Source organism: Macaca nemestrina, chromosome 19 (assembly GCF_043159975.1).
Source record: "Macaca nemestrina isolate mMacNem1 chromosome 19, mMacNem.hap1, whole genome shotgun sequence".
Classification (NCBI taxonomy): domain Eukaryota; kingdom Metazoa; phylum Chordata; class Mammalia; order Primates; family Cercopithecidae; genus Macaca; species Macaca nemestrina.
In genome coordinates this window covers 76,628,257-76,653,627 of record NC_092143.1, presented here as the reverse complement: position 1 = coordinate 76,653,627, position 25,371 = coordinate 76,628,257, and the positions used below count along the sequence as shown (strand labels likewise).

At 46.6% G+C, this 25,371-nt stretch overlaps 1 protein-coding gene across 15 annotated transcripts in view; it reads left to right on the top strand.

Moving 5' to 3' along the window:
• LOC105478848 (L3MBTL histone methyl-lysine binding protein 4) overlaps positions 1-25,139 on the top strand; it is a 448,884-nt gene extending 423,745 nt beyond the window's left edge. For 13 of the 15 annotated variants that reach the window (XR_011617078.1, XM_071085617.1, XM_011736550.3 and 10 more), the window contains 3 exons: positions 10,277-10,446; positions 19,696-19,758; positions 23,438-25,139. Coding sequence is in view for 13 of the 15 variants with exons in the window: in XM_071085617.1 (XP_070941718.1) it covers positions 10,277-10,446; positions 19,696-19,758; positions 23,438-23,605 (401 nt within the window). In the remaining 2 variants the exon portion in view is untranslated. Of the gene's footprint in view, positions 1-10,276; positions 10,447-19,695; positions 19,759-23,246; positions 23,403-23,437 lie in introns of those variants that run through there. The other 2 variants (XR_011617077.1, XM_071085622.1) reach the window with 2 other exon arrangements.
• Positions 25,140-25,371: the final 232 nt, after the last annotated feature.

Here is a 25,371-nt window from a genome sequence, read left to right as displayed (position 1 = left end):
GATAAAACAGATGATTAAGAGGCGCCCAGCACAGGCTTGATCCCTGGCTCCTGGCAGGGATCTTTCTATTTGATCCCAGCCTTGTCATTCTGATTGTGCGCTCCTGGATAACAGGCACAGTGCTGTGCCCTGGGCTGGCTGTGTGTCCACGTGAGCCTGGGAACCTTGGAGACACACTGGACCTCAGGAGTCTTTTCAGTCAGGGGTCTCTCTGATCAAGTTGACCCCTGTGGACCCTCTGCTCAAATGGTGTGCCCAGGGGTTGGGAATGCGGCAGCCCAGAGAGAAGGGAGGCACAATCCATGAGGCATTCATTCATAGCATGGACAGAGTGTGGGGCAGCTCCAGGCTTTCCTTCATCCAAGAAGGATCCGCTCTTTTGCCCCTTCCCAAGAGTTATTCCTGCCCCGTTGGTTGTGAGCAAACAGCTATTGAGCACCTCTGTGTACCAGGTGCTGTGCCAGGGGGTGGAGGTTACAAAAACAAATAGAATATGGTGTCTGCCCTGCCAGAGGTAGGTCATGCTCAGATTTTAAGGCTGATAACTTATATTCGTTCCCCTGCCCCTCTCGTTGTGAGGGCTGAGAGAGCAGCACGCAGACCTGCTCAGGCTTTTGGACTGGGCGCACTGCACTCCACCGTAGGTCTGAGTGTCCATACAACTGAACTCAGGGCTTACTTTCCCGTTTATTAGCTCCTGTCAACCAGTGCTACCATCTACTGTTGGAATTAAAGTACAATTAAACCATGTCTTCAGGCACTGTAATGTCTTCTTTTGTGTCCCACTCACAGATGTATAAAGTGGTAGGGACTTTCAGTTTTGTGCACGCCCAACCCATCCGGGCTTGTTGCTCAATATCTGCACGTGGAGAGCAGGGTAGGAAGTGACCAGGCAGGAGGATACCTAAAAACAAGAAACTTCAAAATAAGAGCCACTCTAGTCTCCTGGTCAGGTTGATGCTGGTGTCCTTTCAGTTATGGTCTCTCCTCTGCCAGTAAAGGTCTAAAAATACATGCTTGGTGATTGGGGTGTAGTATCGCTCAAAATAAGTTAATTAATGATGTCTCAAGCTGTGTGAAGCAGATAATAAACTAAAAGGTTGCTCTCTAGCCATCAAAAAACAAGCTGCATGGAAGTCTTGCGTTGGATGACTAACCTATCAAAAGTTACTATGGATTTTCCTGCGCTTTTGTGAAAACGACACCAGGGATATCTGCTCCTCAAGTATGAAATTGAGGAGTGAGTGAGATTTCATGTCACCAGCAATTCCCAGCCTTTTCAGCAATGAGTATATTTGACAAGTAAGACACCACAGGATAAAAACTCATTGTTTTCACTGGTGCAGAGTAAGTCAGCATTTGCCACCGCCTTATCTATCCCTTCAGTATAATTCCTCAGAAGGCACCACAGTCCCATTGTGTGTTAAGCGCCTGTGCTACACTGCACCATGTGTCAGGTTCGCACTCTGCCATGCGACTCTGGGTATGAATTGGAAATGGCTGCCCTTGACTTCTTACTCTGTTCATGGGGGCTGGAAAAAATAAATGGACAATTTCCATAAAGGGTAGCCAGTGGCAGGGTGCCCAGGGACAGCCTTAGGGAGGCAAGACGTACCTCCTCCCGGGCTGACGGATGCCACAGAGGGTGATGAGGCCTGAGGGTGGCAAGGAGTCTGTGTCCCAGCCCAAGTGCTCTGGACAGGGCCCGTACACCTGGAACTCCAAGCCTCTGGGTCTAGAGAACCCTAAAGACAGACTTCTGGGGTTGGGAAGCCCTTAAAAGAATGCTTGCTGGAATAGTATCAACAGCAGGAACTCAAACCCTGCCCTCAGGAATGAAAGCTGGAGGCTGAGCCCCTTCCTAGAGTCGTGACTGTCTCCTGCTCTAGGAAGTGTCTTATCTGCCACTTCCCTGCATATTAAGTGACTTATTCCCTCAGGATTATACTGTATTTGCCAATCAGCCCCTTGCAAGCGCCTGTGTGGGGCCAGCAAGGCACTGGGAGCCTGATGCTCCATGCCAGTCAGCCTGGGTGGGAGAAGCACAGCGGACAGGGGAGGCTGTGGCAGCCCCTTGGGAAGGGAGGGAGCCGACTCAGTTCCTGGATGGAATCAAGGAAGGAGAGACAGAGACGTGCAGAGGCGAATGGAAGACTCTGGGGCCTAACTTGGGTAGCCGCGGAGGAGACCATGAGGAGACGGAGGCCCTCCTGGAGGAACCATCGCAGCTTACAGGGAGGAGCTGGACACCACAGAGCACATGCCCGCCTGGGAGGAGGGGCCTCTCAGTCCTCAGAGATGCCACCATGTGGAGCAGGCAGCGGGACTGAGGCTGGCCTGAGGGCAGAGGGGCCACTTCTCCCTGAATGAGGGAGCAGGACTGAGGTGGGAAGGTAGCCCACTGAGAGCTGTTGTAAAGCCGGACAGCCGGAGCCCTGAGGAACTGGTCACATGCCCTGGAGGTTGGAGAGCAATGCCTGAAGGATGCCCTCGGGAGTCCAGAGACTCCTAAACTCGGTTCCCTCCGTCTGCCCTGCCGGGACCCAAGCCCTAGGCAGGAAACAGCAGCTGGGTTGCCACACAATCCTTTTAGCATGAGTGATTTGGGGCTAGGCAGCAACACTTCTAGAGAAAGTGGCTCTAAATCTGAACAGCTCCTAACTTAGTTTTGAAAGTCATTCTTTGCTGCTTTTGCAGTAAGTGAAAAATGTCCCTGCTTTCTGGCATGGGGGCGTTCATTCAGTCATTCCTACGTCCACTCAGCGGGTACTTGTTGAGCATCAGTTATAAGCCAGACAAACACATGGCTCAGAGTCTCAGGGCAAATGACCCATGGAGCCAACACAAGCACCCAGGTCATCCCCCAGACAGACTCTTCCACTCCTCTAGACTATCCATGACCTCCCGTCTTCAGCCTTCTGTTACTGGATTTCTGGCGCAGGGTGGAATCCAGGTTATTCAAGCCCTGTTATCATAACTCCACAAGAGTCATGTGAATTGGATCCAGCCACCCAGCCTCTTCCTGCGCCCCAGGTGGAGCTGGTAAGAGGCCATGGGCTCAGTACTCTTCTGGACATGCGCTGTCCCAGTAGAAACAGAATGCTGGCCACTTAGGGAGTTTGAAAGTTTCTACTGGCCATATTTAACGTAATCAGAAGAAACAAGTAAAATTAGTTTTGACGGCATATTCTATTTCACCCAATAGATCCAAAACATCATTTCAACATGTAAATCAAGATTCAAAAAATTATTAAGGAGATATTTTACATTCTGTTTTTTGCTACTAAGTAATCAAAATACAGGAGGTACTGTAGCACATCTCAGTTCGCATGCTTCACATTTCAGGTGCTCTGTAGTGTGGCTAGTGGCTACTGTTACTGGACACTACGCAGATCTGGGACATCCAAGGCTCTTCATTCAACTTCTAAGCCTCTTGATAGCCCACTAGGCAGTGGCCAATCTCTCACTCTTGTGTGCTTCATCTCCCATATTTATGTAAAATTGATGAAGAGACTGTTTGTGATGAGGGAAGACCAATAGCTAAAATTAGAAAACACTCTGCAGATATCCATGTATGAATTCTAAGTAATAAGGGTATGAGAAACAGAAGACAGCGCAGCAGACAGGCCATGCCGATGTCTGAGGAGCAATATGACTTGGCATCTAAGAAACAGCATGTGCTGAGGGCCTGCTGTCAGAGACGGGAGCGTTCCTGAGGAGCTCCTGTTCCCAACGGAAATAGACAGTTGTCTTGCCCATCATGGTGAGGCCTCTCCTGTTCTGCTTTTTACTTTTGTTTTGGGGATAAAGACACGGAAATGAAGAGGGACTGAGCAGACTCAGAAGCATCGAAATCAAGAGAAGAAGGTGCAGCTGAGAAATGGCAGCTCCAAACATGTTCAGTACGCAGGGCATGCGAACAGGTGACCGTGGGAAGAAAACAACGTTCCCAGGTGAAAAGCCATCTCTGAACATTTCCTTCCTTCTCCAGCGGAAGTCACTATGGGAGCACAGGGCCTGGATGGAGTGACTTCTCAGTCAGTGCCAGATGAATTGATAGGACTTGGTCGGTGACTGTCACAGATTACACAGTGGGTAAGAGCAATCACATAATTGGATTTGGGGACTGACTGCATTATTTTTTTACTTCCTCCTTTTTGCAGCAGAGAACACAGTAGAACTGCTACCCCTTTCATTGAAGAAAAGGTTACTTGTGAAACGGGTCTCCGTTTTTAGTGGGATTAAAAATAACTCAAGGCCCAGTCATGCAGACTGTGGTTTACCATTTATGACTCACTTGCTTCAGTTTTGTTTTGTGAGGCTTTTGTGAAGAAACAGCCATATTTTTAAAGAACATTTCCATGAAGGATTTTCCTTCTCATTTGTCAGGGTAGAGCAGAAGTGGGAAGGATGAGTGAGAGGGCAGGGAAGAAATCAGGGACCTACCTTTATGTTATTTTCAGACAAATTAAAATCCTTTAGTCTCTAAAAACTTTTCTTCTTTTTTTTTTTTTAAATAGAGACAGGGTCTCTCTCTGTTGCCCAAACTGGGGTGCAGTGGTATGATCATAACTCATTGCAGCTTCAACCTCCTGAACTCAAGTGATCCTCCTGCCTCAGCCTCCCAAGTAGCCAAGACTACAGGTGCATGTCACCATGCCCAGCTAATTTTTTCTTTTTTGTAGAGACAGAGTCTCACTGTGTGTCAAGTCTGGTCTTGAACTCCTGACCTCAAGCAATTCTCCCGCCTTGGCCTCCCAAAGTGCTGAAATTACAGGTGTGACCACTGCACCTGACTGAATACTTTTCTTTTTAATCTGTGGAATGGGAAGCAGACAGTGCTGTGCCTCGTATCGCAAGTCTGTTTAGTCATTTCACTGGAAAGGCAGCCCTAGGTCACATGCTGTCCACAACTGGCTGGTCTGGCTGTTTCAGGCACTCTGGAAAAGATTGACCTTCCCCTGGCTGTGGCGTTCTGACTTTTAACGGCAGATAGACTTACCAGTAGACTTGCATCTCATCAGGGAATCAACTGGATTCCAGTGTGGTGTTTATTGCCTCTGCAGGAAGGGCAATGACTTTTCTTTGGAGATGGGTTACTCCTCTCTAACTGTTGCTGGACTCAAGATCCACAGACAAGTCTTCCAGTGCTGTGGTCCAGGGCCCCTTGGGACCCTGCAGCTGGACACAGAGCTGAACATATTGGCCTTGGAAACTTGAGGGTGCAGTACATCTCTAAGCACCTTAAATGAAATCATTAAACACTTCATCATATGTTTTTTTGAAGGCCATAAAATCCAAAAGAAACACTACCCACAGCAAGAAAAATGGTAGCAAAACAATTCTTTCAACCAAACCCCTCAATGACAAACCACTGAAGTTACAAGTTTTATGTACTCCATTTTCTGGAAGGAGAAGGCATCCTACATGTAAGGATACCTTTATTTATTGTCACACTGGTGTTAGAGGCAAAGGCAGTATTACATATACATTTCATTTTCTGGTGCAGAGGACATTTTGATTAATTAGAATGTTAAAACCTCCAGTAGGAAGGCTGCTTTTGCAGGCTGAATTTCCTTGGCTGACTTTTAGGGGAGCTGGGTAGGAGTCATGACGGCAGTGAGGTCGTGCAACTGGGAAGCATCTCATGTCCCTCAGCTGTGTTAGGTGGAAACAGGGCTGTGATGCCTGCTGTGGTGGATGAAGTACACAAATGATCCTTCTGCCCTGTTATTATGGCAAACATCCTTATCAAATCTGGAAGTCTCCATTTACCCAAAGTGCCCCAAGAGAGAAGAATCTGATCCTTCTCATTCGATGAGAATGGTTTCTGGGAAGAGTACATGCCTTCATTATCAGCTTATGTTCTTTAATTTATTAACAACTTTTTAGTGAGTATCTGATGTGACATAAATCACGCTGGGCTTTGTAAAAAAAAAGTTAAAATCAGTGTGTTCGCATATTACAAAAATTTATGCAAATTTTAAGTGGATATTTTCAAAAGTCTAATTTTATGCACAGAATTTAAAATAATGCAAATCACCCTAAATTTTAAAAGGCTGTCAAGAGCCACATACTTTCTAAGCTGGCAGGCCAAGAGCATTTTAGCATCTGACACAGTTGCCACACATCGGCAACAGGCTGCCTGGGAAGCAGATGTGCCCCCCGCGGTGGCAGATCTCACTTCCTTCCACTAGGACTTCTGCAAATGATTTCAGTGGCCGCTGCTGGTCATTCCAGGACCACTCAGGTGTGAAACCTGAACACGGCCCTCAAGACCCTGAATCTCAGTCTGGATTTCACATTTCGTAAGTTTCACACTGACTTTGGAAGTGGTGTATGTCCCCACATTCACTATCATTACAACTTAAAATACTTTTATAACTTATAACAATAATATAATATCTGACATGTGTTGAACACGTTATGTACCAGGAGCTGTCCAAATCGCAGCAACTCAATGAGGTATAAGTTTTGCTCTTACTCCGTCCTATTCTATTCTATTCTCCTTTTTTGTTCCCCTCCTATTACCCCATTTTTGAGTTAGAAAACCTTGATATGTAGAAATTAAGTACCTCATCCCAGGTCACTCAGCTGTTATGTAGGGAGATCACTAGGCCACAGAGCTCCTGAGGCAAGTACACACAAGCATTTTTTCAGCTAGACCTGACTATCCCACCCCAAAATCATCCGCTGTAGAAGACATTAGACCTGCTAAAGGGTACAAAGAAGGCAAAACAGCCCCCACGAAACACTCCCCAAATGCAAACTAGTCTTGCATTGTGTTAATTTAGAATAAGGCCGTTTCCCTTTATCAATCCTGACCTCAAGAGGTTTGCAGATCGCAGTTAAAGTATTACCTGCCACTGAGTGTTCACGACACGCTGGGGACCTTGCTAAGCACCTTCTGCAACTTCTCCTTTTCCCTCACACCAGCCCTGCATGACACACACTGTCACCTCCAGGCATGTCTTAGAGATGACAGAATGGTTATTCCAGATTCCCTATCCAGGGACTCCCTCCCTAGACCAACTCAAGTCTTTTTGAGTTTTCAAATGCTCAACTTTCGAACCTTCTGTCTCATGATGTACAATTGATACAGTAAAGTTGATAATAGTAAAACATTATCTGTGTTCAGCATATAACAGATTCTGGCAAGAATTTTGCAGAACTTGAGGTTGCTGATAAACAGACACAAGCCCTTATGGCCAGTGAAAAGTCTGAACCCCAGGTAGGGGATCCACAGCCCAGCAAGTGCCTGCAAGTCTTTCCCCACCACCCACGTGGGACTCCCTTTGGCATATAGAGCCTATTCCCCACAGCATTCCTGCACTCCCAAATTCAGTTTTATTCAGGCTTCCCTTCAAATAGTTTGATTTAATAGGGACACAGGACACAGGTTGATTTAATAGGGACACAACTGTATTCAAAAGCCACAGATAATATAAAGCCAGCCTGAGTTCAAATGCACAGCTAGAACTCCATCTCTTTCGTTGTGACCTAAAGGCCATCTTGCTACTTGGACTAACGGAAGTCGCCATCTGTCATCTTCCAGAGCCCAGAACCAGCCCTGAGAGTGGCAAGCAGTGGACTGAGGAGCCCCTGGACTATTCAGCCACACATTAGGTGTCTTTCCAAGAGTCTGCCCCGGCACTCAAAGCAGATAATTTGCTTCCAGAATCATGGTGTGGGAAATTTTCTTGCTGGGGAGCACACAGATTTCCGAGTTTTGTGTGTCTTCTTTTCTTTTACATTTTTAATGACTTCAGCCTTCATTTGGGAATCACAGAAATCTAATCAGCATCACTTGACATATTTATTCTTCCAGTATATAAGATTCATTCACTGTGTCTTTTCAGAGTCCTATATATTTTGAAACTATGCATGATTAATTTCCCCAGGGCATGAGTTTGAGATACATATATGTTGGGTTTAACTCCACACTATTTCAGCAAAAACAACTGATTGAGTGATGTGGTTATTCTTTTCCAGAATAAAGCCCAGTTTTGGCCCAGGTCTTAATCCCTAAGAGTGCAGGGCTTTAACTGCTGGCTTCCCAGCAAAGCCCTTGGATCATTTCTGTGTCACTGCAACTTCAGACTGACCCTGTGATGTTCCCACTCCAGGTTTCAAGGGCTTGTTTTGTACATGTCCCTTGTCCAGCCTGACAACTTCATTAAAAACCATTCATATTTGCCAACATACTGCCTTTGCAAGGAAGATGTGAGGTTTCCTCTCAGAACCTGCAGGCTTACGTACTGTTGTCTGAACTACACAGAAGAGGTAACCTATTTACATGCTAAAAAGGTCAGTGTTGGACAATCAGCAGTTCAAGATGAATTTGCTGCTGCTTGCACCTGGAGCATAAGAATTGGGGAGAACCTGGTAATTTTGCTGCCTCTTTATCTGTGTAGACAGCAAGCACTGTTAAATATGAGGATGTCTGTTCCGATCCACGAGAGTCGTATTGCACAGAGAAGCCCAGTGATGGACAAGCTCGCTCATAGTTTAGAACCTTTCTGATTACTAATGAGTATATGCGACTGTGGCCATGCAGGTCAGCCTCACCTACTAAAAGCTGTAATTAATTTGAGGTGGAAATATTTGCATAATGGTTTTTCAGATTCTGTTAGTAAAACAAAAACCATCATAATAGACCCTAAATTATGTGGCTACTGCTCATTTAACCTTCTCTTTGCATTACAAGAGGTAGACTTCTGGAGGGCCTCAAACATTTCCTTTTGCGATCTTTTCAAAGTCTCTTCTGACATCAGCAGTTTGATTTTGCTCATGTGTGTTGAAAGTGTCTTAAAAGATGTCATTTTAAAGGCAATGGTTTTCTCTGAAATCTCTATAATATTTTTGCTCCTTATCCATTTGTAGATTTAAGCTAAATAATTAGGGAATTGAGACCCACGCCTTTTCCTTAAATGTTGGGATGTAATGTAAGAGTACAGTCACTCTTCAGACTGGATTAAGAAAATGTGGCACATATACACCATGGAATACTATGCAGCCATCAAAAAGGATGAGTTTGTGTCCTTTGTAGGGACATGGATGCAGCTGGAAACCATCATTCTCAGCAAACTATCACAAGAACAGAAAACCAAACACCGCATGTTCTCACTCATAGGTGGGAACTGAACAATGAGATCACCTGGACTCGGGAAGGGGAACATCACACACCGGGGCCTATCATGGGGAGGGGGGAGGGGGGAGGGATTGCATTGGGAGTTATACCTGATGTAAATGACGAGTTGATGGGTGCTGACGAGTTGATGGGGCAGCACACCAACATGGCACAAGTATACATATGTAACAAACCTGCACGTTATGCACATGTACCCTAGAACTTAAAGTATAATAATAATAATAAATAAATTTAAAAAATAAAAAAAATAATTAACAAAAAAAGAGTACAGTCACTCTTGAAGACAGGAAACCAGCACAGAAGGCTGTTTATAAGCACAGGGCTGAAATGCACGGAGATCCCGTTAAAGTCTCACTCCTTGGTTGCAGCAGCCAATCTTGTGCAACCAAACAGCCATTGTCCTTTGTACCTTAAAACCATGGTACATGCAGAGCTGCTCAGAAAAGAGCACCGCATCTAAGAGTGCCTGTGTTGGGGAGGTCATGTCTCAGCTTCCGCTGCTTTCCAAAGCCCCTGGCTGCCACAGGATGTCACCCCAGGTGAGGTCATGGTGCACTGCTGGGGATCTGCAGCAGCAGCAGCTGGTATCACCCAGCTTCTCATGGGGACCCTTGCTACATGTCATGTTCAGTATCTCTCAGGGGATTTATAAAGCCAGATGTGGACTGAGGCTCACTCTGTCTTTAGAGACTCATGAGGCCGCTTCCAGGAAGAAATTATTCTTTGTGCGCATACACATCCCAGATGGTTCAGTGTGCCAGTCTGCTTAGTAGTCAAATTCTGCATGGTTCTTTGATTCCTCTGACTCCTAATTTGAGGAGAGAGAAGCCAGTGGCAGTGACAAGTGACCATCAAACAGCGTCTCACAGAGATTATTTGAATGTGGCTGAAACACAGCCACAGTCTTCTAGGCATGGGTAACATATGTCTTCTATGACCACTGCTCAAAAACAGACTGGAGGCATAGGGTATGCGTGGGGGTGATGCTGTACGATCAGAAGACACGGGTTCTGGTGGTGTCGGCACTTTCCCTGCCCTGACTTGGGCCCTCTGGACTGTGGGGCTGACGCAGCAGTGCTTGCTCTCTGGGAACCAGAGCCTCACCCCACCCCACCTCTCTTGCAGAATACTCAGCGGAGCAGGCGCAGCAGGCACTTCACCAGTCAGTGTTCATGTCCACGGTGTCAGCCCACCCTTTTCGGGACCTTCCCCTTGGCAGGGAGCAACACTGCAAGCTGCTTCCAGGCGTGGCTGACATCCGGGCCAGCCAAGTGGCACGATGGACTGTGGATGAGGTGAGTGGAGCTGCTGGAGTCCAGGGCTGGGGTGTGCCTGCTGCTAAGAAATAGGCAGAAGGTGCCCACTGACCATTCTCTAATGTCTGGGACAGCGCCCTTTTTCTCTTAGGCATTGCATCCGCCATATACACTTTAAAACCCAAATTAGAGGGAGAAGCCAGGCATGGTTTTGAGGAGATGAGGAAAGCCCGCCACTTGCCCAGATGGTTTTGTACCTCCCCTCTGCAGCCTTATTCCAGTGCCCCCCGAGCCCCAGAGCCATCAGCTGGGGCTAATTCAAGCAGAGAGGCTTAAGCCTCCAATTCCACATCACAGATTTAATTTAGGGAAGCACAAATGTGCAAGCATCTGAGGCTTGCATCCCAGCCACGTGTGCTCTGGGAGAGGTGCCCAGCCCAGGACATCCTGCACCTCAAGGATCTATTTGCCAGTTGCCCTGTGGTCTCGTGGGATCCAGGCACACTCATGGCAGAGAAGGGCCCTGCTGCAGGTTTGCTCCTCTAAAGCTACAAGATGAGCAGGCCCACCTTTGGTTCATTTATAAAGTATATTTGGTCACAACGTTATATGAGAAGCTGCACAAGTTGGATCAGATTTCAATATAAACATTCCTTACAATATTGATTATTTTACATTTTATCTTATTTTATTTAGAGACAGGGTCTTGCTCTGTTACCCAGGCTGGAGTGTAGTGGCATGATCATAGCTCACTGCAGCCTTGAACTCCTGGACTCAAGTGATCCTCCCACCTCAGCCTTCTGAGTAGCTGGGTCTATAAGCATGTGCCACCACACCTAGCTATTTTTTTGTTTTGTTTTGTGGATACGGGGGTCTCACTATGTTGCCCATGCTAGTCTTGAACTCCTGGCCTCAAACAATTGTCCCACCTCAGCCTTCCAAAGCACTGGGGTTATGTGCAGGAGCCACCTTGCCTGGCTTCAGTAATGGTTATTAATAAGGATCAGTTAAGCCCCATTGCTTTACAATAATGCTGTAGAAATGCTTCATATTTAAGGTGGTATTATTTAAGGAATGTACCTCTTACCTGTAATTCCTTTTGATAAAGATACTGTTTTCACTAGTCAGGCCTTAAATTGTTTTTTAAAAGAAGGAAAATCCTGGGTCACTCTGAGGGCAAGATTAGAGCTACAGCTGCAGTTAAATTACACACACAATGTTCCTGGAGCACTCACTGCAGTCAACTTAATCTTGGTTTAAGCCCGCCTTCCCAGCCTTGGGCCAAGGAACAGGCGGGCCAACGCCCACCCAGAAATTGGAGCCATTCATTTGAAGTGCCACCTTTTTAAAGTAAGACTGAGAGTGTCTCCTCTGCCCTCTTTGTTGCTGGGCTCGTGGCCCCTGGCATTGTCGCTGCCCAGCACAGAAGGATGCCCTGGGGAGAGCAGCGCCAGATCCCAGCCTCAGTTCCACTCCCACCTGCGTGTGCAGAGTGACAGAGTTCTGATCGTGAGGAATGTGGTGGAGAAGGCAGAATTCTGGGCATGTCTCTGCCCAGCTTACAACAATCCCTGGCTCCCCCTGGCACCCTTCACCCTCTGTGAAGTCCTCCCTTCCGCCCTTGCCTGCCCTGCCATTCTTGCCCTCCCCTCCTGCCCCAGGGAGTCCTGCTGCCCCAGCCTGTTCTCATACTCACACGTCCTGCCTTCTCCCACTCAGACCACTGCCAGCAGCAGTCTGGGGCTCCATGCTTTCTTCTGCCTCCTGTGGATCCTCGGTCTGAGCCAGAGGTCACCTCTGGCAGGACATCCACACTCTGACCTGACCCCGCACTCACTAGGCATGACATCTTGAGAACCCCTCACTACACCCGGAAGTTAGTAGACACCCAGTAAATGTTTGTTGAATGAATGTTGAATGACAAGGAAATCAATGGTGGCCTAAATTTTGAACAAAAGTGGAATGTATCTAATCAGAAAAAAGAAGGGAAGCCATTTCAGTTGACGGAGAAACAGAGGAGTTTGCATGGAAGTGAGTTTCACAGACTTAGTGATGGCAGACACGCACCACGCCCTGTGCGGTCATTAATCGTGCTAAACCAGCTATGTGAATATAATGACAGGAAGGCAGATACTCACTTGCCCATTTTATTCATGGGGAAGTTGAGATACCCAGAGATGAAGTGACTGGCATCAGGCCACACAGTCAGAACCAGGCCATGAGCTGACCTCCTGCCCACCATGCTCACGGTGGCCCCAGGCACAGAGGAAAGGGACCCAGGAGCGGGAGATGGGCCTGCTGTGGAAGGCCCCAGGGGCCGGGCAGAGGGTGTGCACAGCCCACAGTCTGCTGGACAGAGTCATTCTGGGTTCTTGTGCGGAAAGTCACTTTGTGAAGATGGTGTTTCAGGAAGATGAGAATTGCAGAGATCTGTAGAGAGTAAGGTGAGAAGGGCGGAGGAGAAGGAGACACCCAGGAAGTGGAACCATCAGGGCCTAGGTGGGGCGCTGCCAACCAAAGAACCCAGATTCAATAGACATTTCAAAGGCACAGGCAGTAGCACAGGGAGGTAGATTAGACATAGAAGAAGAAAAAGCGAGATGCACCAAATGCGATTCCGTTTATAGTCTCGGCGCTAAACAGTTTAGTACTTAATTGGGGTAATAATATGTGAGAGCTGAAAGGCCCAAAGAGTTCATCTGAAAGAATGGGGAAACAGTGTGCTATTAGAAGTGAAATTTGGGGACAGAGTCCAGTTTGGGAGCAGGAGGATAACATGGTGACTTCATTATTGGACATGTGACTCACGATTAGCAGTCCCTGTGAATCACAGTGGTGGATATAGAGACGTCCCAGTGTACATAAACTCAAGATGGTTGCCCTTAAAGGCTGCAGCCAGAGGGTACCAAGGGGCATTTCCCAAGGGTGTGAGTGTCCAGAGTTAGAGTGAGGATGGGTCGGCAGGGCCCCAGTTAGAAGGAGGGAGGAGGGGCTGCAAAGGGGCTCTGACTTCCAGAGAGTCCTTGGACGCCAGGTGTCAGGGGAAGATGAAGCCAGAGCATATGGTGCAGCAGGACAGGTGTCAGAGCTGGTCAGGTTTTGAGGCTGGGTTCGTGGAGTTGTGCCTCAAAGAATTTGGAAAAATTGTGTACAGTATATGTATTTTTAATGGATAAGGGCCAGAGATTTTATTAACTTCTCAGGGATGCCTTTATGCAATAAGAACAGACACCACTGTTAGGGACATTAGCAGTGACTAGGAAATGGGAGGGAGCTCTGATTGGACAGATTTCAAGTATGGCACTTAACAGACGAGACTGGGAGGTGATTCAAGGGAAGTAGCTGGTCTAGGTGAAAGTGTCATTAGGACAGGGAAGCTCTCAGAAGGAAGACCAGAGAAAGAGAAGCTGTTAGGAAGATGAGAGCCCTGGTGCTTAGTTCTCTGTTGTGGGTGCAGGTGGAATCTCAGCCCTTGCTGCTGGGAGAGGCCTTAGAACTTTTCTAGATTTAAAATATCAGCCATGGGAAAGGCTAAGTGCCTCGCATGCAACGCTCCTGCTCCTGCTGCTTCCATAACGCTGACTTCCGTCAGGGACTCATTCCACGGAAAACCCTTTTCATGGTTCCCTACTGTTGAGCATAACTCAGTCTTGCTGTCTCCCCAACTAGATGCCCTGAGGACAAGGACCACATCCTAAATTTCTTTCCATGTCCCCACACACTACAGCACATTTCCCAGTACCAACATAGGTCCTCAGGAATCATCTCTGATGGGTTGAAAATGGGGGCTTTGTGATTGCTGTGTCTTCGACAATAAGGGAGCCACTTAGGGGCCCCCGGTGAGTACCTACCCACAGCTGAGCGTAGGGCTGCTTAGAGAAGGCACAGTAAAAATGATGAGCAGGGCAGCAATGATGTGAAAGGCAGTTCAGGGCTGAGCTGGACTGGTGGGGGCCCAGGGCTGCTTTTGTGCTTTGTTGGCACTGGGCGTTTCAGAGAGGAGCCTCCACCACCGGGGACGGGGTGTGTTGGAATGAACTGGGCATCCCTCAGGAAGAGTTAACACGGGTGTCTGCAGCAGAAGGTGAGGTGAAAGCACAGCCTCTTTGTCTGCCTTTCTGGCCCGGGAGGAAGACCTCTGCTCTGCTAATGCCACCTGTGAAGAGAGGCCAGCGCGGGGCCTTTGTAACACTCCACAGAGCTGTGAGCTGCCTCTTAACTCCTTTGTTACTGTGGCTGTCTCTCCAAGAGCAGTGCTTTTCAAAGCGCAGATAGGCTGGGAAGTCAATTTAGTGGTTATAAAACGAAAGACCAGACAAGATGAGAGCACATCATAGGTAATAAGGGTTGTTGCTTTGCTAAACTTCGGTGAGGGATGTGTGTGGGTGTGTGCACGTGATAAGTTATGGAGATGTAAAGTATATGTCTTATTCTGGATCATGAAAATATCCTGTACAAGAGCATAAGCTTTTACGAGTAGGGACTAGTATAGTTTCATATATTTTTATATCTTTTAATCTTTTGCTATCTTATTGCAAAGCATCTTGCACAGAAGAGGGTTTGACAAATGTTCGAGTGAGTAAATGAGTTCATGAATGAATAGGCAGGTGGGTTTTATGTAGTCTGTTCCCTGATTCTGCCAGGTATATATGTCTAGGCACACGGAGGCAGGCAGGGCATGATATGTGGTGTGCTCATTTACCACCCCCGGTATGACTCAGGTAAGCCTGGTGCACGTATGGGTACTTTTATTTCTCTTATTAAAAAATACTTCTTAAAGCACCACATATAAATTGCTCTAGCCTCAACCAAGTGCTCCCTAAATGTTCATTAACTTTAAAAGATGGCAGTCACTTTAAAAGCAGCCTTTACACAGGAAGGGGTGCTTTTGAAAAATTCAGGGTACTGCTAACTAAGCAGAGCAGCCTTATACAATTGAGCCCTTAAAAAAAAAAAGGGCAAATAAACTCTGCTGTTAAAAAATAAGACCCAGGCTGGCAACAGGGTCCCCAGTGGACGATTAGCCGGTATAGTCCGGCACATATCTACAGGCTCAGCGAGATAGAGAACACCGGCATTTGGAAAGATTTAAAGCAGCAGCAGCCCCACGGAAGAACACGAGGCCTGCTGGGCTCCAGCGACGATGCCAGGGAAAGTAGGTCGTGGGGGAAGTGAGGTCGGCTGGCGGGATGGGCTCCTCTCAAAGCCTGGGCAGTGTCATCCCTCCTAGTTTCCCCAAACTGCTGTCTCATACTTAGAATTAACTTTCTCAGTGTCCTTCCAAAACAAAGCAAGGATTTTAGCTGTAGGACACTGTGTGCCTGAGAATGTGGGAAGTGCTGGTGTGTCAGTGGTCACAGCACTGTGGGGGGCACTTCCCAGAGTCAAGACCAAGGGGAGACACCCGCGTGGCAGCCCCCCACACCACCAGGCGCTGCCCAGAGCCAAAGCCAAGGCCCAGGCCACCCACTGGGCTCCAACAGTGTGATCACCCCCTTTGAAAAACCAGGTGACCCCACTGCTATGGCTTCTATGGGTGCAGGGCAAGTGGATGGTCATTTCGTCTTTCACAGAGGTTATGCACCTCTGGACAGCTGTCCACATTTTCCACAAATGTGAAGAAAAAATATCTCTCTCTTTTAATGGGAGAATGAGAGGGAAACTTCTTGATGTTACTTTATTCTATGCTAAAACTCACCGCTTTCATTGAGAAAATCTGTAGCAAAGCTTTCTATGAAAGCTCAAAATACAATTTATTTGGAGGTGAAGTAATTACCAACTAATAATACTGAATCAAGGCCTTTGCATATTTTAAAATTCTTGGCCAGAGAAGTCTGCTTTAATAGAGTTCATGGAACTTGTTCCTTATTTTGGAAAAAGAAAAGATAAACTGAATCGAATGGGAATCTCTTTCCAAAATGGCAGAGCCTTTCGGAGGAGTGTGAAGCTGAGGAGGGTGGCCGGGTGGAGGATGAGGTGGAGGCGGCAAGTGCTGCTTGCAGGCCAGGCAGAGGCCACCTCGGGGCAGTGCCGCGTCTGCTCTGTTGATGCTTTGGTTTAACACGTTATTTATTTCCTTTAAAAAAAATCCAATTTACCTTTCATACATTGACAATGATTTCTTGGCCAATGATACTGAGAAGGAAGACTGTGGTCTTTTTTTTGTTTGCCCAGAAAAGGACAGTTTAACATAGGCAAACCGTCAAAGCCACTTGCAACACTTCTGCTGTGAACGGTCCTTTGAACAAGTATGGAAAAGAGACCATGTTTCCAACCAACCACTCCTTTCCCCTAGCAGTGGGGGAAACCACTGTCCCTGTGCTGACGTGGCTTTCCCACTGCAGTGAGTGATGGACATCCGACAAAACATGGTTCCTTAGCTAGTTACTGGTCCCTCTTCTCTATTATTTCCTCCTGCGACACTCAGCCCTCCTTCCTGTGAAAAAGTGAGCCCAGCAGAAGAACTGCGGCAATGTTGCCCCCAGGGGCATTTGGCAATATCTGGGCATATTTTTGGTTGTTACAACTGGGAAGGGGGCTTTGCTACTGGCACCTTGTGAGTAAAGGGCAGGGATGCCGTTAAACATCCCACAACACCCAGGCCAGCCCTCACAGCAAAAAGTTACCTGGCCCGAGGTGTCAGTATTGAGGTTGAGGAACGTGGCTTTACAGCATTCTCCTGTGTTCATCTTTGATTCCTGCCCTGCCTAGCCCTGAGGCTCAGCACAAGTCCGTCCAGACCCTGCTGGACCATTCTTCTAGCTTTCTGCAGCGCTGTGGTTCTCGGCCCTCAGTGCACACTGGAACCAACTGGGAAGCTCTAAAAATATCTACCCAGTGCTTGGACCCAATCCAGCTCCATTAATTTATCATCTGTGTGGCATGAGGCCTGGACGACAGTCAGCGTGAAAGCTCCAGTGTCCCGCCAGGGTGGAGTGTCAGGGCTTAGGGCTCCCCGCTGCTGTGGAGGAAGTACAGACCCACACCTGGAACCACGCGGCCCTCCCCACTTCCCGCCACTCCCTGTCTACTCCTCAGCTCAGTCAAACTGCACTCCTCCAGCTCCTCACACCCGCCCTTTGGCCCTGTGCTGTCCTGCTTTGGGGTTTGCTCCTGGGATTCTCTATGCCTAGAATTCTTCCCCCGCCCATCCACCCCAAATCGCCACAGTGGAAATACTGTGCATCCAACAGTAACCCTCTCACGGTCCCCCTTCTTCCTGATGTCCTTTCTGAAGTCCCACCTAAGATTTGTGGAGTCCCTTCCTAACACCCATAGCCTTCCTACCTTTCTCAAGGGTGTTAGCACATTTGACCACATGTTGTAGTGAGTGATAAGCTTTCATGTCCTCCCGGTTCCCCTCAATCCTCCCACCACTAATCAAGTCAACTCATTGAAAATTCAAGCACAACAAGCTCCCAGGGCAGCTCTTCTAGCAGCCAGCCTGAGGCCTCACACACAGGCAGGGTTGGAGTATATATGACCAGCAGAGTGGTCTGGGGAATGACAGAGCCAGGCCACTCTCCATGTCCTGGGCCAGCAACAGCACTGCCACTGCCATCACCTGCCCCAGTTGCCCTGTCTCTGCAGCTTGACCAGTGGCATTCCACAGCTTTCATTAGCTCCCAGCAAGTACTGAGCACGTGCTCTACATGCTTCCTTCTCACCTAGAACAAGAAAATTGTATTAGCCCAGCAAACAGACTCGGCTTCCTCTGCCTGAATTGCCAGTGTCGGGTTCTCGGGTGAATTCGCTCATAATACTGAGAGCCCGTCCAGCAGAGGCACTCACTAGCACAGATGCTCCTGGGGCTTGGAGGGGAACTTGCATGACAGCAGTATGGCTGGTGTGGAACTTTTTTTTTTTTTTAAATCCTTATCACTCCAAACTTTATATGAAGATTGTAAAACGACTCAAGAATGTATTTGCAGTGCCAGGGGTGAGTAAAGCAGACATGGACATGCAGATCACCCCTAAAAAGAAGATATTCTGAACTCTTCACATTTGCACTGACTATATATAGCTGTGAGACCACAGGGGACAGAGCTCAGGAGGGGCACAGGTGTCCAGCCCTAGGGTACGCCCTGTGGGAGTTGGCCCTTACTGCTCTGTCACCTGGGATCAGCAAACACCTGGTGCTATCTCCTGCACCATCAGGGGCAGCGTCGGCCGACTTCTCCTGGAGAGGCTGGGAGGGAGGCTGTGCTCACAGAGCTCTCTGAGGGTGGGACATGTTGATAAACTGCACTATCCAGCCTCGAGAACCTTCCCCATGAAACCAGGGAGAGGAGAAGGGCCAGCACCCACAATTCGGTTGACACAAGAAGCGGAGAGCCAAACAAAACAAAACAAACAAGACAGTTTCCCTAGAAGTATCACCTCCCGAGATGACATTTACTGTTGCACTCCAGCCTGCCTTTCATCCCCTGCTGCGACAGGACTGGAGTTAGGCAGTAGTGCAGACCACCCAGCTGTCATTTCTGATGTTGGGAGTCTACCCTTTATCATGTTTGTTCAACCAGCTTCCCAAAGGTATCTATTAGGAACACTCAGTGGCTTCCTGAGCCGATAGCCAGATCTTTGTCTGAGCTTTCTCTTGTTAAAAGGATATTTGGGGGCATGTGGGGGCATGGTGAGGGTGGGAAGTTGAAATGAAGAGACTGATTCTCCAAAACGTAGGGCCTAGAGATAGCAAACCTGAATTCCAAAATGTCCCTGCTACTTACTAACCGTGTATGGCCCTGGGTAAGTGCTGAACCTCTTTGGGCTTCAGCTTCTTCATTTATGTGGGAGTTCAGCTCCGCATAGATTCTCTGATTGCCTGTGGTTCACCAGGCTCCAGGTAAGGAACCGGGCCACAGAGATGAGTAGGAGAAGGCCTTGCCTTTGGGTCTTTTAAAGGCAAGTGGGCAGGTCCTCACTCCTGTCTGTTGCTGTGATAACTGCTGCACAAGTCCACTGGCCTCGCCCTCACTGACCCCACAGGGGAGTCAGGAGAATCAGATACAGAAGCTTGCAGAATGCCAGAGCTTCACATATGGAGGCTGTTACTGTCATCATTATAACCATAACCCTGTGCAGGTCAGTCCGGTAATAAGAGGACAGAAAAAATACTGGGGGCTGGTCTAATTTCTCAGTTGACAAATGCTAATGCAATTTGATAGTTACTATTTAATTCCCAAGTGTTTGAGAGACTTTAAGTATATTTTACTTAAATGTTGGATTACTACAACCCTAAAATTATTTCAGGTGCATGTATTAAATTAGGCTTTTCATCTTGCACTATAGGTGGCTGAGTTTGTACAGTCTCTTCTGGGCTGTGAAGAACATGCCAAGTGCTTTAAGAAAGAGGTAAGAAATGCGTGTGTGTATATGTGTGTGTATATATATATATATATATATATATATATATATATATATATATATACACTTCTAGACCCAGAAGTGTTTTGTTATCATTTACTTAAGTGTAAATAAGTACAATTTGGGGCAGCAAGAGAAAGGAGATCCAGCAGGAATAGAGCCCAATTCTGCAGTGTGAGATCAAGCGGGGTCAGTCTCTGCCTTCAGTCCTCTTATATTTTGCTAGGTTTTGTTGCAGAATGCCATGGTGCTTGGTGCATACAGCATGCTCAGTACATATACTATTTGCTGGAAGAGTAAATGAACAAGATAATTAATTATGACCTATCGGTGTCATGAGGCCTCTCCATTGGTGGCTTGAAGCCATTTGGGGGAAGGCAGGAATCCTCCTTTGGGATTGCACCTGGGAAAGGGAGGAGATTTGTTTACTCCAAAGTCAGCATGGGACCCTCCTACCTAACCCTGCCCTGCATTTGCTTCCAGAGAAGCCCCAAATCCTTCTAGGGGGTTTCTATCTTCTGCCCCGTCTTGGTTGGGAACATACTGAACTGCTTCGCATATTTCCTGGAATTAGTATCCGTAGCTACAGGAGCCCTGGACGAGCCTGGGCCAGCCACAGAATGATGCACATACTAATCCCAGTGATGGTGTATCAGGGGCTTGCCACGTGCCAGGCACGGTGCGAAGCATTTTACAACCATTGTCCTTTGATCCTTGTGACAACTCTACAATGGCAGCTTACCGATGAAGAAGCTCAGGCCCAGGAAGGTTAGGCAGAGCAAGAAAAGGGCAGAGTCGGATTCCAGCTCATATCCATCTGAGAGCTCAGAGCCTCCATTGTTGCTCTAGAACTCTCCAAGAAAACCACCCTCGTAGAAACTGAAAGGCAGTACACACCTCTCCCTCTCTCAGGTTCAGAGCATGCATGGGTTAAGGGAAGTGCTCACTGAGTTTTGGGTTCTGGACCCCTCCAAGCACAATAGAGGAACACAGCATCAAGGTCAGATGGTCTCAGTGTGGGTAGCTGCTGCATGTGGGGTTCTGCCTCTGCCTGAGCTCAGCATGGCTTGGGCATGGTTGGCCGCGCTCACACATACAGTCCACTCTGCAGGTAGTGATGCCCAAGGCCCGCCTTGTCCTCAAGTCTGTCCACGTAGGGGAAGAGGGAGTGGCTCTTTGCAGGCTGACTTGTTTATATTTGGCACTCACTGACCAGAACTGTCACTTTAGACAGATTGCTGAACCCCTCTTATCCCTCCTCTCTAAAACACAGATTTACGAGAGGGGCCCTTAAAGATTAGGATGATCATGTTTGAAGCACCGAGCCCTGTTCTTGTCCCAAAGTAGGGGCTTAATAAAGGCAGCAGTATACAGCAGAGGGTCTCCTCTGGGCTCCAACAAGCCCTGCCCGAAATCCCAACTTTGCCCCTTAGAAGCTGTGTGAGCTTGGGCAAGTCATTAAGCTTGCAATTCCAGGTTTCCTCTCCTATATTACAGGGTTATCAGGAGGATCAAACCCATATAATAGATTATTATAGCTCCATAACTGTTAGCTGTTATCATCACCATCATGACCTTATTCTTAGGACCTTATATTTGGACAGCAATTTTTGCCTGAAAATGCTGGACCTGAGCCAGGTCAGGGTATGGATGTAGGCTCATTCTCTCTCCTCTGCCTTGGGGAAAATGCCTTTTCCGAGGGGAAAAGTGCTTCCTCCTCTAGATGGATGAATCCTTATCAGACAATATATCATAAATGCACAGAAAGGTTTTAAAACCTTTTTTAAATGTTAAAACTTTAAAACCCTACCCCTCGGGTCCCAGGGAAATTCTATCAGTGAGACATTGACACTACAGGATTCTCCTTCTCCTTCTCCTTCTCCTTTTCCTTCTTCTCCTCCTCCCCCTCCCCCTTCCCTTCCCCCTTCCCCTTCCCCCTCCTTCTCCTTCTCCTTCTCCTTCTTCTCCTCCTCCCCCTCCCCCTTCCCTTCCCCCTTCCCCCCTCCTCCTCCGCCTCCTTCTTCTTCTTCTTCGTCTTCCTCTTCCTCCTCCTCCTCCTCTTCTTTCTTCTTTCTTTCTCCTTCTCCTTCTCCTTCTTCTTTTCTGAGGTGGAGTCTTGATCTGTTGCCCAGGCTGGAATGCAGTGGGACAATCGTGTCTCACTGCAACCTCTGCCTCCCGAGTTCTAGCAATTCTCCTGCCTGAGTAGCTGGGACTACAGGCACATGCCACCACGCCTGGCTAATCTTTGTATTTTCAGTAGAGATAGGGGCGTCTCACCATGTTGGCCAGATTGCTCTCAAACTTGTGACCTCAATTGATCTGCCCACCTCGGGCTCCCAAAGTGCTGGGATTACAGACATGAGCCACCACAACTGGCTTGGGTTTGTATTATTAAATTTGAAAAGGTTTAGAACCACAGTGCTAAGTTCGTGGAAGAGTGTTTCCGTAGAAAACCCTCCCATTCCTGCCTTCTTGGTTCTGGAGCTAGGAATCATCTGAGGTAGGCTGTGTCAATCAGCGATGCTGCAGCAGTCCCAGATGTCGTGCTGAGGTCACTGGGACATCCAGGAGCTGGGGGAAGCAGCCTACACAGTGGCCACTGCCATCCTGTGAGTCTCAGGGAAGCTATTACAGTTCATGCTGTAATATCTTTTTAATTTAAAAATATTTAATTGTCAAAATAAGATTGAATATATTCAAGGTGTATAATGTGATGATTTGATATACATATACAATGTGTGATGATTACCAAAGTCAAATTAACTCTTTCCATTACCACCCATGCCATACATCAGAGCCCCAGATCTTATTCATATTGAGCCAAACATTAGTCTGTGCAAGTTTTGAAATATATTTTCAAAGTTTAATAAATAAAACATTTATTTTATATGTATTTTTGCTTATACTGGTATGTATTCTTTTAAAAATTTAAATACAGGAAAGTTGAAAGGATTAAATAAAAACTAACCACTATTCTACCATCCAAAGATAATTTCTGTTAACATTTGGTGTAAAGACTTCAAATATTTTAGATATGCATATGTATACATGCAGCCATGCATATTTAATTGTACAAAGTAAAACTGAATTTCTTCTCTATCATATACCATGTTCTGTTGTTTACTTATCTATAAAAAAAAATCCTAAATCATTAAATGTTTCATAGATACTTGATTTGGGGTGACCGCATAGTAGCCTACTCTTACTATAGTATTATTTATTTCTGCTGTTATTGGGAACACTGGGTTGCTTTCAAGATTTCAGTATTATAAATAATACTAGAGTATACACATTGCACGTTATTCTCTTGGGAAAAATTCCTGGGGATTGACTTGGTTTTAAGGGTCTTGATATAAATTCAAGCCAACCTTTTTAAAACACAGCAATAGAAACTTAGCCTAGGAACAGATCATGTATATTGAGTTCGTATTTAACAGAGTGAGCTCCTTTTAAATGTCACTTCAAATTTCTAGAAGAAAGAACTGAAGTGGAGCAATGGTTGTAACTAAGCCAAGTGAGAGCTGCTGTCATTCTCTCTCACTGGTGAGCTCAACACGGAGGCTATGACGGGTTCCGCGTCACACTCAGAACCTAAGTGTTACTGGTGAGTAAACAGGCTTCCGTGACAAAACAATTTTGTTTGTGTCTATTTATATATTTGCAGCAGATTGATGGCAAAGCCTTCCTGCTTCTGACACAGATAGACATTGTCAAAGTGATGAAGATCAAACTGGGCCCAGCACTGAAAATTTACAACTCTATCCTGATGTTCAGGAATTCCCAGGACCTCCCTGAAGAAGATACTGTCTCAGGCCAAGAAGTCAAGGGATGATTGCGCTCCCTGAACTTCCTCTGGCACCAGGAGCTGCGCTCTCTCAGCAATAAAAGTGGAGCACATTAATTTGATGTGAATGTCCAACGGCCATATCCACATTGAATCTGGACTTTTTAAAGTGTCTGTGATTTGTTTATATGTTTAGAGGATGTTGATGACTGGTCCAGTGCCAATGATTCAGAGGCTTAGGCCCATCTGTGGGTTTGGTTTATGAACATTGTTATCTTTGGTGGGATCCGTTCAGCTCTAATGTGTTTGCAAGACAGACCAAAGAAGCCCACACATCCACCTTTATTCTTCTCCGTCACCAGAAAAGAAACCATTTTCCATTTACAAGCATAACACTCTCAAGTGGTAAAATATTAGAAAAGCAGTGTTCATGAATACATTGTTAATGTTTTTACCAGAACAACGTCGAGCTTGGCTCAGATCTGCCATGAAGCACAGCTAGTCTAAGACCTAGAGGCCTGGTGCTTTCAAAAGACTTCACGTGAGATTTTTGTGTACTTTACTCAGGAAAGTGTGAATCTCTAAAAAATAATAATAATAAGCACATGTTTTCATGATTCATTAATTCTCCTTTTTGTTCCATTATCCATTCCTTGGTTGTGCTCCCAAGGTTTCCTGGAGCCTCCACAAAGGAGTGTGACCAGGATTAACAAGAGGACGGCGAGGTGGGCACTTCCAAAAGCTGGAGAGACCCTTCTGAGGACCCTCCACCATCAGCGGGGCCTTAAGGGACCCTGTCCTAACACTGGTGTGGCTGGTGGGCCAGACCCTCACCTGCACAGAACTCCTCCCTGCTCCCACTCTGAAGGGCATTTCAGGACTGACTGATTTCCACCACAGTCTGCCAGAACCCCTGTAACAAGGAGCTGTGTTATATTACATCTGGGGCTGTGTGCATCTTTACAAACGGAGACACACTGTTCAAAGGGAAGATCTCTAAAGTAGGGAGCGTGGTACCTATTCTTTGTTTGAAACATTCCGATTTGTTGTCAGGCTTTATTTGTGTTTTGTAAGTGATTGTATCCGAGGCTTAAATTGTGTGGAATCAGTCCCGCAGTTTTGAAAGACAAGTACCTCTTTTCTGACACTTGTTACTACTTTTACAAGTAGGAACAGCTATAAATGCTCTCCCGGCAGTGGAGAGCCACCATCTGTGGGTGGAGAGAAAGAGGGAATAGATTCTAAAAAGAGGTTCTATGTCCACTTGCTTCATTAAGAATGTTAAGGTTTAAGAAAGTTGATTCTGCTTGGAGAATTTCTCAAGCTTTACATTTTTTTTTCACTGAAGAAAATAAACTCTAAGATGTGTGCATATATAACATTTCTTTAGATCCTTACCTAAATGAAATTTTAATATATTATTGGTTGATGTAAATTTTGTTTCTGTGGAGTTTTGTTTGTTGTTTTGCTTTTTGTAGACTGCCATGTGCAGTTAAAATTCCTGCTTCTGCCATGTTAAAATTTTAATATATTTTAAATGATAATAAAGAGAGAAAACAAAATTTATACATCACTACCTTAATGCATATGTTGTTATGACCTGTGCCCATGCCACAGCATGGAGTCTGTTTTTTTGTTAGCCATGGAAGAACAGAGGTAACTCTGCCCACATTAGCTAGCAAGGAAGTCAGCCATTTTTGAGTGCTATCTTTCTTGGGATATATTTCCCAAGGAAAGCAGGTTTAGATGTTAATAATTTGAGAGATTAAATGGGAGTTTTTAAAATGAATAAGAACCTCAAAATTGCTTATTGT